The 18133-nt window shown below is 39.5% G+C and overlaps 1 protein-coding gene across 2 annotated transcripts in view; it reads right to left on the bottom strand.

The window, feature by feature from the left end:
* wdr70 (WD repeat domain 70) overlaps nt 1-18106 on the bottom strand; it is a 37371-nt gene extending 19265 nt beyond the window's left edge. The window contains exons 1-10 of one of the 2 annotated variants that reach the window (XM_029515504.1): nt 17968-18106; nt 17130-17189; nt 16971-17054; nt 16785-16890; nt 16491-16695; nt 15440-15499; nt 14779-14912; nt 12989-13142; nt 10174-10250; nt 3706-3880 (exon numbers count right to left, since the gene is read on the bottom strand). In XM_029515504.1, the coding sequence (XP_029371364.1) occupies nt 3706-3880; nt 10174-10250; nt 12989-13142; nt 14779-14912; nt 15440-15499; nt 16491-16695; nt 16785-16890; nt 16971-17054; nt 17130-17189; nt 17968-17992 (1080 nt within the window). In that variant the 5' untranslated portion in view covers nt 17993-18106. The other variant, XM_029515503.1, reaches the window with a different exon arrangement.
* Nucleotides 18107-18133: the final 27 nt, after the last annotated feature.

Genomic DNA, 18133 nt, shown 5'->3' with positions numbered 1-18133 from the left:
GGTTTGCTTCCTGTGATAATCTATACAGCCGGTTTGTGAAACCAGATTCTCATACACAGTTTCAAACCTCTCTCATGCCTTGTGACATCCCCTGTGAGCTTTGCCCTTCACTCAAATATTTATCGGGATAAGATGCCACACAGACCATTGTGCCTTTTCATCAAACAAATTTACATCCATGACATTACATATACCACTGTACTTGCAAAAGCACACCACCATGCTAGATACGCACACAGACCTGATCCACATGTACACACATTCAGCAGCAGGAGTTGATACATAGCTGAAGGAACACAGCATTGGGTTTCATCCTCAGCAGACTATGATAGCAATCCACCACAGGGCCAACTGTTCCTAACCACATTGAGTATCATTATAAAAATACTGCACGGCTCTGCATTTCTCCTACCTCCATATTTTCACAACCACACACCTGAAAGACTTATTGATGGCCACTGTGTCGTCAATTGTAACATCTCATTCCGACCTTTGTTACGTTCTGAGAATCAAGTGGCCAAACCACAGCCCTGGACAGCTGCTCTGATCTTTCATGGAAATCAACAAGTGGTGATGTGATGTGAAGCCGTCTGTGTGTTAGAGGATCACAGATGCAGGATTGAGTGTCCAGACAGTCCACTAGCAGGCTATATTAAAATAACTGTATTCTTCTTGGTTTCAGCTACATACTGTGCAAAAAATGTGATTCTGTAGTGTTCGTCTTTTTTTGTTTTGGGTTAATATTTTGCTGAGGAGTGAAAAACAGAGCTGCAGTATTCATGGTGCGGGACAAAGATCCTGTGCAAAGATTTTATGATCAGACTTTCTTTTGATAGCCTGGTGGACCATTTTGATTGCGTGTGTAATACTTCTACAAAGACAGGTTCAGGCTGTGTGACTAGACTATTTTTAAACATTTTCATTGGAATTTTTGTCAGCTCTATAGTTACAGGACGATGGCGATACTGTGAAGAACATAATTACTGTGTTGGCCTTCCTTTTACCCTGTTGACTGTAACTGATGGCCAGCCATTAATGTTGGTGAGGTTATGCATAACCCAAGTTCAACAAAAAGTGTGTATTAAGTGGAGAAAATAGGACCTGAAATCTTGATTTGTTTCATAAAAACAAGATGGGCTAAAGAAAAGGACCCACTTAATATTTCTCAGGGATCATTGTCTTTGCACATAACTAGGATTAATTGCAGAGACAAAAGTAGAGCACGTGCAAAAGACAAGTGAATGACTCCATACCATGTAGTCTATCAAAGCCACCTTTTTTTGGGTCCCACTTTGAAGCATAAAACATCTAAGTCCACCAATGATATCATAGCATTCTTTAGATCTCTGTGCGGGTGAGGGTGCAGACTTTCGTTCCAAAACATTACCACAAAGTATCACAGAGCACATTACCTGGCAACCATTTATATGCAGTAATTCTGGCACCAACCCCTTTGGTCAAAGAATGAGCATGCAATCACTCTTTGTGGCAACCCACTGAAAGAGACCTACTTGACTCCCATCATAGGATCAATCAGCCAATGTCAGGGTTCAAGAGCACCATGTGTCATCTTTAATAGCTTCTCTTCAGGCTCAGCTGTAGATCAAGGTCATGTACATGATTGATCATGATTGATCTGCCTGCATATTCTTGCCATGAGTAATAGAAGTGATACAACAGAGAGTAGGCTTCGTTTGCGTGGGGGGGAGGGAGCTACAATAAAAGCATTGAGGGGTCAACTCCTTTTTAGGCTTGTGGCTGAGTTTCAGTCAGCAGCACAGGTTGCTGATTAGGGCAGAGGGCACTGACTAAATTTTTGAGCCATTCAGACAAGACAGGCTCCAGTGGTCAGGCAACAGACAAGACTATTGTAAGCTCCTATGGGAGGCAAGGTAAATATTTAGTTCGGAGAAGGAGGGCTAATAAATTTTCAGAGCTTTAACCCAATCATTCGAAGTCTGCTCCTACAAGCAGCCCAGGGGTAGAATGATGGGCGAGTTGAGGAGAGGCAGGGGTCTATACAACTGGGTACAAACAGGCACAGACACTCTTACAACAGGATAATATTTCCAGGAAAAACAAACCTCCAATATAACTCGATTGTTTGAGTGTCCTGTGAGTATAAAGTTGACTGTTGAAGTAATTATTGTGTAACCTACTTCTCATTTTACTAATCTGGATAAGCCCTTCTGTCCAATCAGGTTGTTCCAACTCACTAACTACAGCTTAATTGTCACTGTCATTATTCTCATATGAAATAACCGGAGCATTCAACCATGTCCACATCGGGAGTTGAACAGATGAAAGGATATGGCATTAAACAAATGAATTAGAGTAGAAACGTGCCATAACCTTCAGGGCGGGAAAACAAGGTTGAATCTGAATGAAAATAAGCTCCTGCCCAGTTTTTCAAAACCTTTATTGTCCCAGTATGAGTTGCAATTTATTTTGCAATATCTTTGTGTGGGTTTTATTTTCCACCTTAAAAATTGGTTGTATGCGTTTGGGACTCCCTAGTAAGTAATTTGTGATGATTAAAAAAGAGCTAATAATACAAATGATGTAAAATAATATTGCACTGGAATGATAACATGTTATATTTAAAAACACTGCTGCTGGTTCCCTAAACATTTTAACAGTAACATGCCACTCTATTAATTTTTTTGTCCTAACTCCTGTCATTTGTAGGTGTATTTTAAAGATGAAAAAGCAACAAGCAATATGCTGCCAACCCTTCCCTGCAATTGGTCATCAGGAAAAAACAGCAAGCGATATCCATTTGCTGCCCAGATCCTGACCAGAGAGCTGTCTCTGTGACGACAATAAATAAGACAGACTCAGGGGTGGGCTGGGAGGCATGGACTAAGAAGAAACCATCAATGATGTAACATTAGAGTGCTTCAGAAGCTCTATTGAAAGAAAGATGGAGGAAATGCATTACCCTGCTGGGGATGGAAGTCATTTTCATCCACAGTGACGATTTGTCAAATAACTCAAGTGAGAGCAGCCAAATAAGTGGAAGCAATGCTCCCCAGGAGCCAAGATCAACTATTACCTCAGCAATGTTAATCTCGAAAAATGGTATGAACACTTTGATCATTAATTACCTAATTAACTAACAGTGGAAAATCTACAAGGGAATTTGCGATTGGGCTTCGTAGCAACTTTCATGTTACTCAACTCAATCATTAAACATCAGATATTTCAGTTACATAATTGCTATATTTTTTCGTGCCAGCAGTGTAGCAATGAGGATGGTGGTGGCTTTGAGTATAATGTCTCAGTAACTATTGGCTACATTGCCATTAAATGTAGTATACATATTAATGTAATCACTTTGCTGTTTCCATACCTTTTCCTCAGATTATAATTCCAACCACCCTCATTTTATGTTGTGTCAACACTGTCACTGTTAGCATGCTGATATTAATATCTAGCTAAAAGTACCTGGTTAGTGTGATTACAGGGTCAATAAAGGTCAGACAGGGTATTCAATATTATTCTCAACCCAGTTTGTACAAACAAATTTTAAAGACAGCAATTGATTTCTGGGCAGTTTTAGTGACTTGTTGAACTCTGACCTCTCTGGCCTGTGACCTAAGGACTCAAAAACAAAACAGACATCCTATGTTTACAACACTGTTTGCACATTGTAATGCTTGGTATGTATCTGTGTAAAACACAGACACATAGTGTTTTACTCACACTGAGGTTTCTGTCCCAAATCTGGATGGTTCCATCTTGGCAACCAGCTGCAATAAGCTTCCCATCACGGCTATAGGTGCAGCATGTAGGCGTGACCTTCTTCCCCTGAAGTGAGCGGGGCTTGAAAACAGACTTGTGCTTCTTCTCCGAGTTCAAGTCCCATGTGCGCACAGTTCTGTGGACAGACAGTATTTAATTCATCCTTACTGTCACAAATCAATTGTGAAGTACATGTACTTCAAATCACATTTGGCCATTAACATCATCCATCAACAAAATAAATCTAAATCACACAGAGATACAGCATGGAACAAGTGTGCCCCAATGACTGGGGCTCAGTTGAACATGAAGATAGGCAGCCATGTGTGGCAGGGTGAGAGGTTAGCAAACAGCAGAACAATAGATCAGTCTGACAAGCATATCTGAAGCTTCCATGAAATTCTGATTCTTCCTCTACATCTGTTGAACACATTACACAAGCAGGACCACTGAGGGCAAGAAAACCTTTCATATGCAGTACCGGCCAAAATTTTTTGAACGTACTAATTTTTTTTAAACAGTTTTCATTGAAATGTATGCATTTCAAGTCCAGTTAATGCTAAAATTTCCTACAGGTGAACTACAAACTCTGTGTAGGCGTAAGTGTAAATTATTATATCTTCTGCTGCTTCATTAGAAAAATGCTATACTTGAAGGAGTTTGCAGTGGGAATGGGAAGAAAAGACTAGAAGACATACTGGATGGTAATGTTATGCAGATGGAAATTTCAAAAATGTCATCAAAGAGCATTTCATAAACAAAAAGAAAATTGAAAAATGCTGCACCTGCAAATAAACATGTGATAATCCTCTAAGAACGGTTAGAATCATGAGACATTGCAAACTAAGTTGCCATCAGCACCATAAGTCACTTTAAAAAAAAAAACTTAGGGCAACATTTACCACCGCCAGACAGAGTGTGTCCAAATGTGTCTATGACCCACTGCTTACTTTAGTGAGCATCATGACCTTTGGGTCATGAGGTCAGCAGAGGAGTATAAACAGACAGGCAGGGCTGCTACTAACAGCAAGGCAAAGATTCCTCCATGGCTGGATGCAAAGTCACAGACACACACTCATTCAACTGTGTTTGGATAAGTCTAACAATGTGACACAAATGCCAGCTGAAGACATATGGTTTGAGAGTGAACTGGTAAGGGTCAAATAAAACTCTGTTTGAAGCACAGTGTTTAAACCCATACAAAGCCAAGGTGTTTATGAATTTAAAAAAAACTTTTTATGGGGAAAAAAAAAAAAGGTGCAAAAGCCACATATATAAAAAGGAAGTTGCACAGTGCATCATGGGCGCTTCTGTATTGTGCAGTAACTGTTTACAAGAGCATACATGCATCTGTATGTGAGAGTAAATCAGAAAGAGCGATAGCTATGGACTGGATAACAAATTGGTTCACCTGCTGCCTCACACAGACATCTTCATTTTGTTTACGGAAGACTGTAGGTATCTTGTCAAGTCAATATAGACAACATAACCTTTTGAATAGCACACAAAAGCAGGAATGCTATTTATCCTAAGGACTCTTTCCAAAACATGGCATGGCTGGCCGTCAGGGGGAAAGAGCCAAGAGGATGGAGCCAACTACGCAGACAAAATGAAGACTGCACACTCTCACCTGTCACAGCAAACAGATGGAAGAGGGTAGGGAGGGGAAACTGCCTCTAATATATGATCTTCTGCTAAGGTTAATCAAAGTGTTAAAACTTTCCATCTCCCAATAGAATATCAAAAACTGAATCAGGAAAAAAAAAACAAAAAAAAAAATAAACATGAACTGCAGCTTAACTTAATTGAAGTTGCCCCTTTTATCCCAGAGGGTAACACCTGGAACAGTCCTAAACTGCATTTTTGGAGGCAAGATGGTTGTTTTGCAAGAGTATGAAATGTCAAAATATTCACATGTGGCATGAAAAGACGTAAAAAAAAACAAAAAAACATTAAAGAGCAATACCTTCATGCTCTTCTCTTCCCTGCAACCTTGTTTTCCATTCAATCAGCAGCCTCCTTTTTCCCGCTCATATGCTTCAGAGACAGAGGGTTGAATGTAATAAAAATGAGACCCACACATCCTCAGTCATGCGTGTGCACTTTACGAGGTAGCACAGTCATTCACACATCAGCTAAGGACTGACAACTCCCCTGGCCCCAGATTTTATCTGTATGTTAGGTTATAGGCCCAGTGGGGGTGACAGTTGCTAAGATCATTCTCACAGATCATCAGATAAAGAAGAAAGAGGGAAAAGAAAGGCATCCATCTTGTATAAGGTTGTTTATTGGTCAAATTCCGGCAATAGAGCTCATGGTGCTGCCTGATGGCCGGTTGGCTGGTTGGCTGACTAACTGGTACTCTGCTATGAGAAAAGCGGATTAGGAGAAAAGATGCTCTATCTTCCATCTCCATCAGGAGAAGACAAAGTGTGGAAATAACAGACGGATTTGGGAGGATGCAAAGGCACAGTGACATTCAAGCAAGGGAGCAAAAGGTTTAAGCAAAGACGTACCGCGGGTACAGTGCCAGTTCAAGGAAATTCAGAAAATTATTACTGTGGCTTCAAGCTGGAGTTTCAACCTAAAAATGTCTTAATCAGCTGCTGAGATCACACACACTATAGGAACAAAATTACTCAGATTTAATCAGGCAATCTGAGACATCGCGACTGGAATTCCCCATAAGAGCATTGTCTGACATTCACTTCAATAAGACACAAAACATTGACAGACACACTAAAGAGACCAAAGTTACTGGATGTCAAAAATTCAGCTGAGACTGTAAATTGAACAAAAAGGATAAAGGCCCTCCTTAGAGGCATGGTATGTGCGTTCTTGGGCAGGATATGGAACAGTTGCATTGTAAGGCAGGCAACAGGAGATGCGCTGGACTGTGGATGAACCCAACGTGTGACTATAGATTGCCCAAACATGTTCACACACACACACTTTGTAGTGTCTGTCCTCACTCTTCATCCCAGTTCAGTCATGCAGATTACCTTTAAAAATCCATCAGAAATGTCCTCTCTCTACAAAAAATGTAAAGTAAGCCATCATCATGTATTTGGCTAAAAGCACTGAAAAATAGATTATCTACTCAATCATCAGTGTGCCTGCAATGATCAATCAGGACACAGGAGACAAACGGTCTATATAAATATACAAATTCCAAGTATTAAAAAAATGTTGATGCCGACTCATCATTACTTGCCAAGACTCACCAAACTAAATTTCATCGACTGAGTAAATTTTTTCAATTTTCGTGGATACTCTCAAAAAATGATTCCTTCATATACCAGACTTACAAGCTTATTCCTCAGCAGTAAGAAGACCTGCCATGTTGTCCTCTGGATCTCCTAGCATACAGCTACACATCCAATTCCAGCTGCAGCCCTGACATCAAGCCAATACAAAGGGAATCCCTGGCATTTAAACCTCCTGGAAACATTCCTAAAATGGTGTGTATTCATGTGTGCAAATACACAAGTGTGTCTCAAAACCGAACTCAAGTAACATGTGGGCCCCATTAGATAGTCGCCATTGGCCCTATCCTCTGCACCCCTGGCGGAAATTTCAGTCACAAAACGAGCACAATGTGAATATTTGATTGTTCTCCTACAGAATTGTAGAACATGAAACAGAGAATCAGCATTGTCATACTCCTGAGGCCAGTAATGCTACAGTTTCTTTATTGATGGTTATAGTTTGTTAACAATAATGGGTTGTAACTTTTTTAAACTTTTAACATAAATTATTCAAATATCTTTATACCATTAGATTTTGTCGATTAGAAGAAAAAACAAAACAAAACAAAACAAAAAAAAAAAAAAAAAAAAAAAACGCCACTGACAAGCCCCAGTCATGCTTCAGCTGCCTGTGTGCCAAAGAAATAATTCTACTGGGAGCAGACCCAGTTCTTATTGCCTTCACTTTCTGAGAAACAAATGTGCTGTTTTCAAACAGCCCTCTTTCAGTAAAGATTTAGTTAAAGTGGATCTATGCTTCTTCCATGTTTGGTACCCTTGGATCATATTGTTGGAAAACACCTCTGTTTTACAATGGCAACAACTGTCCAACAGAATGACAGAAGAATGTGAAACGTTGACACATTCACACCAGTTCGAGCAGAAATGCTTTGCACCGAACAACTTGAGTTTCACAATCCTGTCCAAGCCCTTTTCAACCCTCAGTTTGCAGGAACAATCACTGCCACCCTGCTGCTACATTATTAAAGTGCTTCATCAGTACTTCCCGCTCATCCATTACCTCTCAGACAAAAAAATGTCTGTGTTGATGAAATCATTCAAAGGGTTGTGAGGCAGTTCTTATGAATGAGATTCCACCCAACCAGGGGGATCTTTAATTAAGGGGTTGGGCGGTCCAGTGATCATGCTTAATAACCTATTCAAATAAACGCAACAAAGACTAAATGGGCTGACATAGGAAGGAAAACCTGGGAAACTTATATGCTGGTGTGCTGTGTAAGCAGACGCCAGTAGCAGGCACCTACTGGTGCTGTTGGCCAACTGCTTGTCCTTTCTTAGGAGGCCCACTGACAACGGTGTGGCCTCTGCAGACACCCTACCTATTCACAATGAAGTTGATGAAGGAGCAAACATGACGTAGTGGTGAGGAGAAAAGAAAGGACACAGTGGTTCTCCGCAGACGCCCCATAACAACTGGAGCATTAATAATCTGTGGAGACTGAAAGCCTACATATAATGCACATGATCCTAAAGTCCATCTAAGAAGCAACAGTAATAACTGTTATTTTTTACTGTTTCACAGTAGCTTCAGAAAAACATTCAGCATCTTGCAGAAGCCAGTTGATGGTTTTAATTTTTAAACCAAAGACAAAACTGAAGTTTACTGAAGTTTTGGAAAAGGGACTGATGTTATCATTCATAGAGATTTGGACGCAATGTTTGTAATGTTACTCTTTCAGAAAATAATTTTTTAAGGCTAAGCTGACATTTTAACAAATATTAAAGCCAGTATTCAAAAAGTTGAGCTAACCCTGGTAGAGTTAAAAAGAAAGTAACTAAAAGGAAAAAACTTCTGAATCTAAGTGGCCCACATGCTCGTCAATCAAAGAAACACCCTCAAAACGTACAGTGGGGTACAAAAGTTTGAAACTATCAAAGTGCTCTCGGACCTCTGTTTAAAAATCTATATTAATTTTTTAAAACAAAATTTGCCATAATCTTTATCAAGAGTTCTAGGGGGGCATCTCATCTGAGACTTTCGACATACCAGGATAGTTAGCAAAGACCTTTGTATTTTGTCGATGTTAACATAAAATACAGATTACTGAAAATGACTGAAAATTAATCAGATAATAGAGACGAGGGTGTAAGTAACGTGGTCTTTGTGTGTAGCACCAGTTGAAACCCTTGGGGTTTGTGTGAACTGGAGGAATGGGAGGGACTTTTGATCCAGGAAATGTGAAGTTTGAGGGGTAGTGGGTCTCCAAAGAGCGATAAACAGTCAAGAAAGTAAATCACTTTCTCACCAGGTAACCCCTGTACTGCAGTACACAATCCAAACGTGATCTGTAAAAGTGCAATATGGTAAATTTAATCAGGGTTAGAAAGGCAACCTCCTACACCTGCAGGTCAGTATTGGCAGTTCCTCTCTCATTTCCTCTCTTCATCACTGCCTCTTTCCATCTCAGAGTCAGGTTGCTGTGATGACCTGTTCTGCTGCTGTGAACCTTCCTCAAATGCAGCTGCTCCACTTGTGAATGGCTCCCTGTGCGCTCCTCTCCACTGTTTTACTGTAAGCTGGCCAGGGACAACACCCAGTGCTAACGTGCCAGGGGAGGATTTCCAGAGCCTCAACAAGAGCTAAATAAACCAGCCTCCACATCTGGGAGAGAAGTAACACTGGTAAACACTGGGCTGTGGCCTGCCCACAAAGCCAGGCCCTTGTTTCCACTTAATGATGATAGCCCTGGGTTCCTGCACTGCTGCCTGTCACACTCACTTAGTCTCATCACTGTGCGTTCACTCACAAATAACCATGCACAGCGATACACACAGCAAAAGGTTATAGCGTCTGCAGCCATATGGGACTAGTGTTGCTTTTGATGAGGACAGAGCACTGTTAACTGGAACAGATTAAAAAGTGTGTGTGTGTGTGTGTGTGTGTGTGTAGTATCCTGCAGTATTGTTGTAGTCCAATTTATTGCAATCAAATACAGGGCATTTGGACAACCTTCAGTATAAAATGTTGCATGTAATTCATTGTTTAGAGTGAGAAACAGATGTAGAACATTTGGTGTACTTGTACATTTAGTGGCCAATTCAGTGATTGTTTTTCTTTGAAAAAGTTTACAGGATTATACTAAATAGCAGCCACAAGAAGGCCAGAGAGGAGTTAGGCTATACCTGCATGTCATAGCTCATATAACTATTAAGAACTCACCCATCATTGGAACAGGTCATGAACTCTTCTTTAATCTTGGGGTGCCAGCAGCCACAGTTTAGCATTGCTGTGTGACCCTGAAAGAACAGAAAGTGAAAATGAAGTGCACTAAATTGTTTGAGACCAGTTGTTAGCTTTGAAAATCAGTGCAAACACATGAATCATGGGGTTTACTGCGGATCCAGCTTTCACCGTGGACTTTCAGGCTTGGCATTTCCCTACAATGCCAAACTCAATTGGTATTTACAGGCTACTGTTGCAGTTTTAGTAAGAGCTGATTACCAGGAGGAAACAATGAAGGTAAAATAAAAAGGGACACATTTTGCAATATCACTGCAACCAAATTATATGCAAAGACCGTTATGGTTCTACACAGTTTTCTTGAGCCAAGACTGCCATATAAAAGCTCATCAGTTAAGTTAATTGTTTCATGGCTGCCATCATGTTTTCGGAACAATTTATTCTCAATGCCTTGTAGGGTGAAGTATATTGCAACTGTGGGGCCTCTATCTGGAGAGATCCATTCAAAGTTTCAGGGTGGGACCAATTATCGGTCTCCATTTGAATGTGCTGTAAAAGGACTCTCCATTCAGAACAGGCCCTTTAATTTGATTATTTTGTAACCTTGGCTCGTGGCCTTCTTTGACATAGACCTCAGAGTACAACCAAGCCACTGAACTCTGAAGCAGTGCAGAAGGCTCTGCCATAGCTTCAATCAGCTAGTCAGAGTAACGTCTGGACATTTCCTCTTCCAGAGTAGTCCCACCAAGAATTACTCATAACAAATTACTTCAAAGTGGAATAACCCAGAGAGAGGCCTCTTTTACCACCAGGTCAGAGAGGAACACGTCAGTGTGCGGCAAAAAGAGTTCAGACATGACATACTGCTATTTGACAGGATGCTTAAGAAAGCAGAGCCTTGCAGGAGCAGAAGTCAGCCAAATGACATTGGTATGTGTGCACCAGAGAGCGTCCTGCCTGTTCACCATCAAATACTTTAAACACACCACTTTAATAATCAATGAAAGACACCTGCCTAGGTCATGGTGTTTAACGACAAAATGACAAAAAAACTTCATAACAAAGTACTAGTTGTTAAATTTTATGGTAAAATACACATTCACTATATGATTATGTTAAAGCTCAAATGAGATGAGACTCAATGAATGAAAGAGTTTTATGATTAGAGTGAAAGAGCCGTTACTTTCTGTTTCCCCCTACCTCCTCACTGTAGCATCAAAGATTACCAAAGACTAAAAAGAAACAGATTGCTATTCTAACTAATGGCAAACAAAAAAAAAATAAAAATTATTTAAAAAAATACGTTAATCATGGAGGAGAGCTTGGAAAAGAACCTTCCATAATAAGAAAAACTGATTGGCAGTGCATTAAATATGAGTTTGACATGTTTCAGTAATTAACTTAAAGATGGAGCTGGACAGTCAATGAATCAAAACAGCTAAACAGTCATAAAAATTAATGAACAGTTTTGATAATATAAATGAATACTCATACTTACATCTGACATTTAAAAGGTGTAAACTGTTTGAAAACAACTAAAACCATACCATTCATTTTGTTGAGTTGAGTACATACATTATCTCAAATGTTTCCAGCAATTTTCAAACCCTTTAATCCCCTAGCCTTTTGTTTTGAAGGAGGATACATCTTTTTAAGTAATTGACTCCAAGGATGGCAGTGGTAGTTAACCCAACAACTCCCATGATCCCATGCTACTTCAAAAATCACCAAAATCTTGTTATTCTTTAGATTGAGAGACCCCTAGTGGCAGAAAATTACACATAGTTTTTCACACTAAAATATACCAAACATTCTTGGCAAATATAACAATTTGCTGCTTTTGTATTTTGGTTTGTGAATCGCACTGCAAGCCTATATAGCCCTGTGTGGTAAAAATCTGCACACAGTAGGATGTTAAGGGACCGATTTAATTATCACAAGACACAACTAATCGACTGGGACTCTGTCAGCAAGCCAAAAGGCATTCTCATTGAACCTAACTCTTTCTTCAGCTCCAGATGGGACTGAGCAGGACAAGAATGCAGGAGATCCAGGAAACACTGCTCGCGATCAATGGGCCTTCACTTGTTCAAGATAATACATATGGATGGTATAAACAATGTCTAAATACACTGCAGCTGGCACAGATGGTTAGTGACCACCAATAGAGGTTTCTTAAACCCAGCAAAACCCAAACATGGACACCAAATTAAGATCTTCCTTTGTGGATGTTGGTACAAACAAGAGAGGAACGACGACAGTCCAGATGGCATGTGGTATTCCTCTTCCCCAGAGACTGCCTCTGGCTGGTCACACAGCACAGGCCATTATCCTCACATAGCTACACCTTGCTGCTATTATTCAATGGCAGAGTTAAACCACAGAGCAGAAGCGCCAAGCATCAAGTCAGTGTAGAATTACCACTAACTTTTGGGCGGTCTGCTGTTCCTATAGAAATTAATTTGATGTATTATTTTAAGATTAATTCCCCGTTAAAACTACTCTTCTATATTACAGTTTAGGTCATTATTCTAATGATTTGGTAATAATGACTCTCAAATGTGTGGCAGTATCACCACACTGGAGGTCTTAAAAAAATAAATAAATAAAAAACTGAAAGCTTAGTTTACAGGTGTACATCCTTGTTCATCTAATTTTTAAAGACCCTGCTGCGATTACCTTTGTTGTAGTGATCACAGCATTATCATCATCCATATAAAGGATGGGCAAAACAATAAAAATGGACTTAAGTTGTGATACATTCCAATTACTTGTAAGCAACACATTGGCATACCTTAGTATTAGCCATGTCCACGATGTACTGGTCTCCCTTCACACACTCCATGACATTGAAGCCATCACGGTCCAACACCTTGGCCTGTGCATTACCGGAAACCACCAAGATGACGTCACCTGTCACACTGTACTGCAGGGACTTGATCTGATGACTAAGGAGTCAGAAAACACACATTACAAAGACATTTGAGACAAGAACAGGTACTCCAAGAAGATACAGATTTTTTCCCAGATCTTTACAGGCAGTTTACTCTTATTTCCATGATATGCATGACTAGCTGTAATACATTATAGACAAAAATCACATCCAATCGTTTGACTTTCCCAGAGGTGAGCTTGAATCAAAGTTTAGAAACAACTTAAAAGATAATAGAGGAAAAATAGGAAATTTTCAAACAAGGCTGCAGCATAATGTGAAAAACAGAGGCCTGAACACTTTCTGAATGCACTGTAAATCTTGATGCCTTTGTGCCTGGAAGCCATCTGTGTACTATAATTTTACAAGACTTCTGCACTAAAGATATTGTTATATAAGAAGCTTTTCCTCCTTCAAATGGCTCAAAGAAAAAAACAAGCACTAGATACATGTAGCTATAGGAACAAAACAACATAACATCTGATACTCATCTGATGATTGGTCTTCTAATAACAAACATCCATAACAGAGCATGAAGGCATTTTTTCTTTATTTGTTTAGGATTTTTTAGCCTTTCTGACTTCATTAGATAGAACAGTTTGAAGAGCAACAGGAAATGAGGAAAGAAAAGGGAATGACATGAAGCAAAGGACACCGGCTGGAACTGAAATGGTGTCGATGACAAGGAACTTGGAGCCTCCTGTTTATGGAACTGCATTCTACCCACTGTGCCACCAGCACCCGCATTTTAAAATACTACCATAATTAAAATTAATATGGTAGTATTTAAATTTTATTTTATTTTATTTTATTTTAATTAATTAAATAAACCTAAGAATATCTGCAATTAGAGACTTGTCTCACAATAAAGCACAAAGTGACGATATACATTAATGCAATATGTAAATATATTCAGTGCTTGAACACATCTGATATCTATATTTCCAATTAAACATTGCATAACACGTTTATCCACCACAATTTACAGTCATGCGTGCAAGTGAAGAGATCTAGACCACTTGACCAAAGTGAGATTAGCAATTCAAATCAATGTCAGATAGCATTAACACAACAGGGGGTAAATGGGACACAAACATTTCCAGTTACGCTGCTGAAAGGAGAGTGAAGCCATTATCACTGCTCTTTTTAATTGTGGTCAGCAGCTAATTACATATCCCTGAATAGTTTCACTGAGCTTTCTTCACTAAGGAAAAAAGAAGTGTGGCCCTCGACAACACAGCTTTCTATTTAAAGCCCAGCTGGTTGGTAAACCAAACAGGCTACTGGATCACACTGTAATCACATTAAATGTAGCATAAATTTTTGTTAATAAGGTGAAGCCTGTTCTAGTTCAGCCTGCTGGTTCCCAAAACCAAAAAGAATTACATCTTTGATGATGGCTTCAGTGAAACATAGAATAAACACATGTAGACGCACAAACACCCACATATCGCAAACATCTGCTTGTGAATGGCTCATTTTGAATGAAATGAGAGGATGTCACAGAGTGAGGCTCAATGAAGCTCAACAAATCTGTGTTTGTGTGTACACTTTGGCACAGTGAGTGTACTGGATGTTTGCATGAAACTAATTAACCACATGTCAAGCAACTGTGTTGATGTTCCACATTGTATTCTCAGAAATGGACTCACCACTCACAGGGCTGCAGTGACCTGAAGGCCTGCAGAGCCTGGTCCATTCCCGCAAAATCCCAGAAACGGACATCAAAATCATATCCACCAGTCACCAGACGGGCTCCAGAGGGGTCTAAACCAAGAGCCGATACCTGAGGAGAGAATTGTCTTATTCAAACAGTAAAGACAGTCTGTGAACCCAAATAGTTCATTTTCAACTCATTTTCCAAAAGAGGCAAACAAACAGTGGTAGTGTGCTGCTGCTGCCATTTGAAATTTTTGACAGTGTAGTCACACTGCCTTCACTAAAGGCCACCAAATAAAGACAAGCTATATATTTAAAGTTTTTCATGAGTGATGATAAAACTATTCATATTTAAAAACTGGACAACACATTCACTTTCTAAATAGACAACAAAAACTCACTACAAATGTTGCCATTTTTGTCACTGCTACAAAAAGGTAAGCAAAAACAGACTTGCTGCCGCTTAAATTAATTCAGCACTCGGCTGAAAATCCAATGACTAATGCAGATCTGCATTGTGAGCTGGTTTAGCATTTGGATAATACAGTAAGGTACTGGTCTTGATTACAAACCACTGCCATACACACTAAAAACATTTCTACAGAACAACAGACTGAACAATTATTATCTAATTGCTAAAAGTAGACAACTTACCGTCTTCGTGCCGTGCTGCAGAGTGATCTCGTGTGTGTCTGGAATCTTTTTCACTGGATTCTGCAGGAGAAGGATGAGATGAATACAGTGAAGGGTAAGAGAAGTCAGTTTCATGACAACATTCACTTACTTATGACATTTTTAATTTAATGATCATGTGACTGCAATCTGCTGCACATTACTGACTGGGAATGCTCACATTGTTGAATGGCAATGGTCAAAGCTTAATTACACGTACTTGTTCAAGCATTCCTGACATCTACTTATGCCTATTCTAAAAATGCTCAAGAATCAAATTGAAGAACTCATGAAATCCGATTTATATGGTGATAAATAAAAGTGAAAAAAGAAAAAAAAAAACAAAAAAAAACCAACAACAAAAAACAACAACAAACAAACAAAAAAAAACCACAACTACTACACAACAGAACTAATGTCCCATAACACAAGATAATCATCCTTCTCAGGCTGGCACACTTCACAGCTTAGAGCTCATTCTGCTGCCATCTACTGGTGGAATATTAAAAGCACATGTTGGTGCTTTAATATGATCGTTTTCCAGAACTCATTTTGACATATCATAACAAAAAGGTGTAAATAATAAAATTAACTATGACTGATTCTATTTATGTACTTAATTTTGATGTCTTGCTGTCCTGCACATTCTGTTATGACCCTTAAATAGCTGACTATACAGGAATAATGTACGTTAGTTCAATGGTTCTCAACCTTTTTTCAGTGAAGTGCCCCCTAATGTCTAGGGGCACTCAGCTAAAAACCCTAAACCATTTTTAAGGGCTTTTGAATTGATTGTTATTTTCAACATATGTATATATTTTTTTTAAATCTCACATAGCCCCTGGAGTGCCCTCAAGTACCCCCATTTGAGAACCACTGTGTTAGTTGGAACAACTGTGTTTATCTCAAAATGTCAAAATATTTGCTTTGACAATGGTCTGTGTGACATTACGGAAAGATGGGCTCTGGACAAATGGGAAATATTTTTGTTTTGCTTCCATGAAGAACATTCCATTAAATAGGTCAAACATACGTCATCATCATCATCTTGGCCCTCCTGATCATCCTCATCCTCATCTTCACAGTGAGCTGTGCTGCCTGTGTAACCTGGTGGAAGAGGAGGTCCGACAAGCTCATCATCATCATCATCATCCTGGGCCGTATTCTGATGAGGTACCGGTGGCCCAATAAGCTCTGTGTCCGTATCACTGTCATGACTGCTGTCACTCTCGTGTTTTCTAAAAAGAAAAGAAAAGACAATTCTGAGGTACTTGCAGCCAGACCTAACTGTAATATAACATTCACTCAAAATGAATCCTCAAAGTACCTGGAACGGGCAGCAGCAGCTTTGTCTCCTTGAGTGTGGACTGATGATTTGACTGACTTGGAGCTTTCACCTTCCTCTTCCATCTGTGCCTCCTTCTGCCGTTCCTCTGGGGATGCACCAATTCTGATTAACTAAACAAGTTCATAGCTAATCTGTTTGTCATATCACAGTTGCTGATAAATTTACCTAATACACGCTGACTCCTCTCAATTGCTGTTCGTCGGGTGTGTTCAAAGATGGCATCCAAGTCAAATGTCCGGGCTTTCTTACCTGGAAGAAACAATAACTTTAATGAATCATATGTCATAAATATTAAACAAATAATATATGTGCTGGATGCCATACCAAACCCAGAGAATCCCATGACAGATGCCATGTCTCCATCATCATTCATCTTGTCAGATGCTGCAAAAGAGGCAAGCACAGTAGTCATCATTAATCCAGGTGATTGTATGAAAAAAGCAATGGCAAATTGCTCTTCCAGTGAATGTTCAGCTGTGTTAATTCTGTCGTTTTCTTTGAATGGGAAGCAGTTTCAACTTTGAGCATCATTCAACAGTCCTTTTGGAAGTAATTCTTACGATGAAGAAAAAAGTATGGAGTATGGAGCTGTGAAAGCTTAAAACAAACGAATGACAAAATAAAGTTGCCCAATTCAATGACTTCATACTTATCCGGCATTACTAGCAGTTTATGGCAGATATTTCATATAACGAAATGCTACATGATCATAAGTGTCATGTACTTGGGCGCCGTTTACATAAACGAACACCAAGAAAACACGATGGATTAAATACATCTCACCCCCATACATCGTTTCGTATACTGCAATGCTTGAAAAACCCTCCCCCAAACACACATCAAGCGTCGTTACATTAGAAAATGTTAAAATATCTTTCCTTTGATCCAACAAAACTGGGTAATAGTAAAACTGAAGTAAATCTAACCAGAGTCGCAAAGTACAACTGGTAAAAGAAGTTTTTATTAAAATATATTAAACAAAAAAAAAAAAAGCTAACAAAATTAGCAACGAACTGTGTTTCCTCCCATATGCTAGCTAAAGAAAGCTAACTGTTGAAAGTCAAGCAAACTAGAGTTACAGACTATTACATATACACATACATGGAAGTCGAGTGAAGTCGATAAGAGGTGTTATTGACATATTACAGCTAACAGTTCTCACCTCCAGCCACTTTGTTGGGATCCATGTTTTCAAACACGACGGTTACCTTTGACCTCCGGAAGTTATTCCTATCTTCGTATGGCGTACGTTGCGCTGCACATGCGCAGTGCGGATCCGGACAGTTCCTGCCTCAGTTCAGAGGTGTACTGTAGGTGTTGTAGGGGGA

This window comes from Echeneis naucrates, chromosome 12 (assembly GCF_900963305.1).
Source record: "Echeneis naucrates chromosome 12, fEcheNa1.1, whole genome shotgun sequence".
Lineage (NCBI taxonomy): Eukaryota > Metazoa > Chordata > Actinopteri > Carangiformes > Echeneidae > Echeneis > Echeneis naucrates.
Note: the sequence above shows the minus strand (reverse complement) of the source record. Positions and strands in the feature narration are given on the sequence as shown.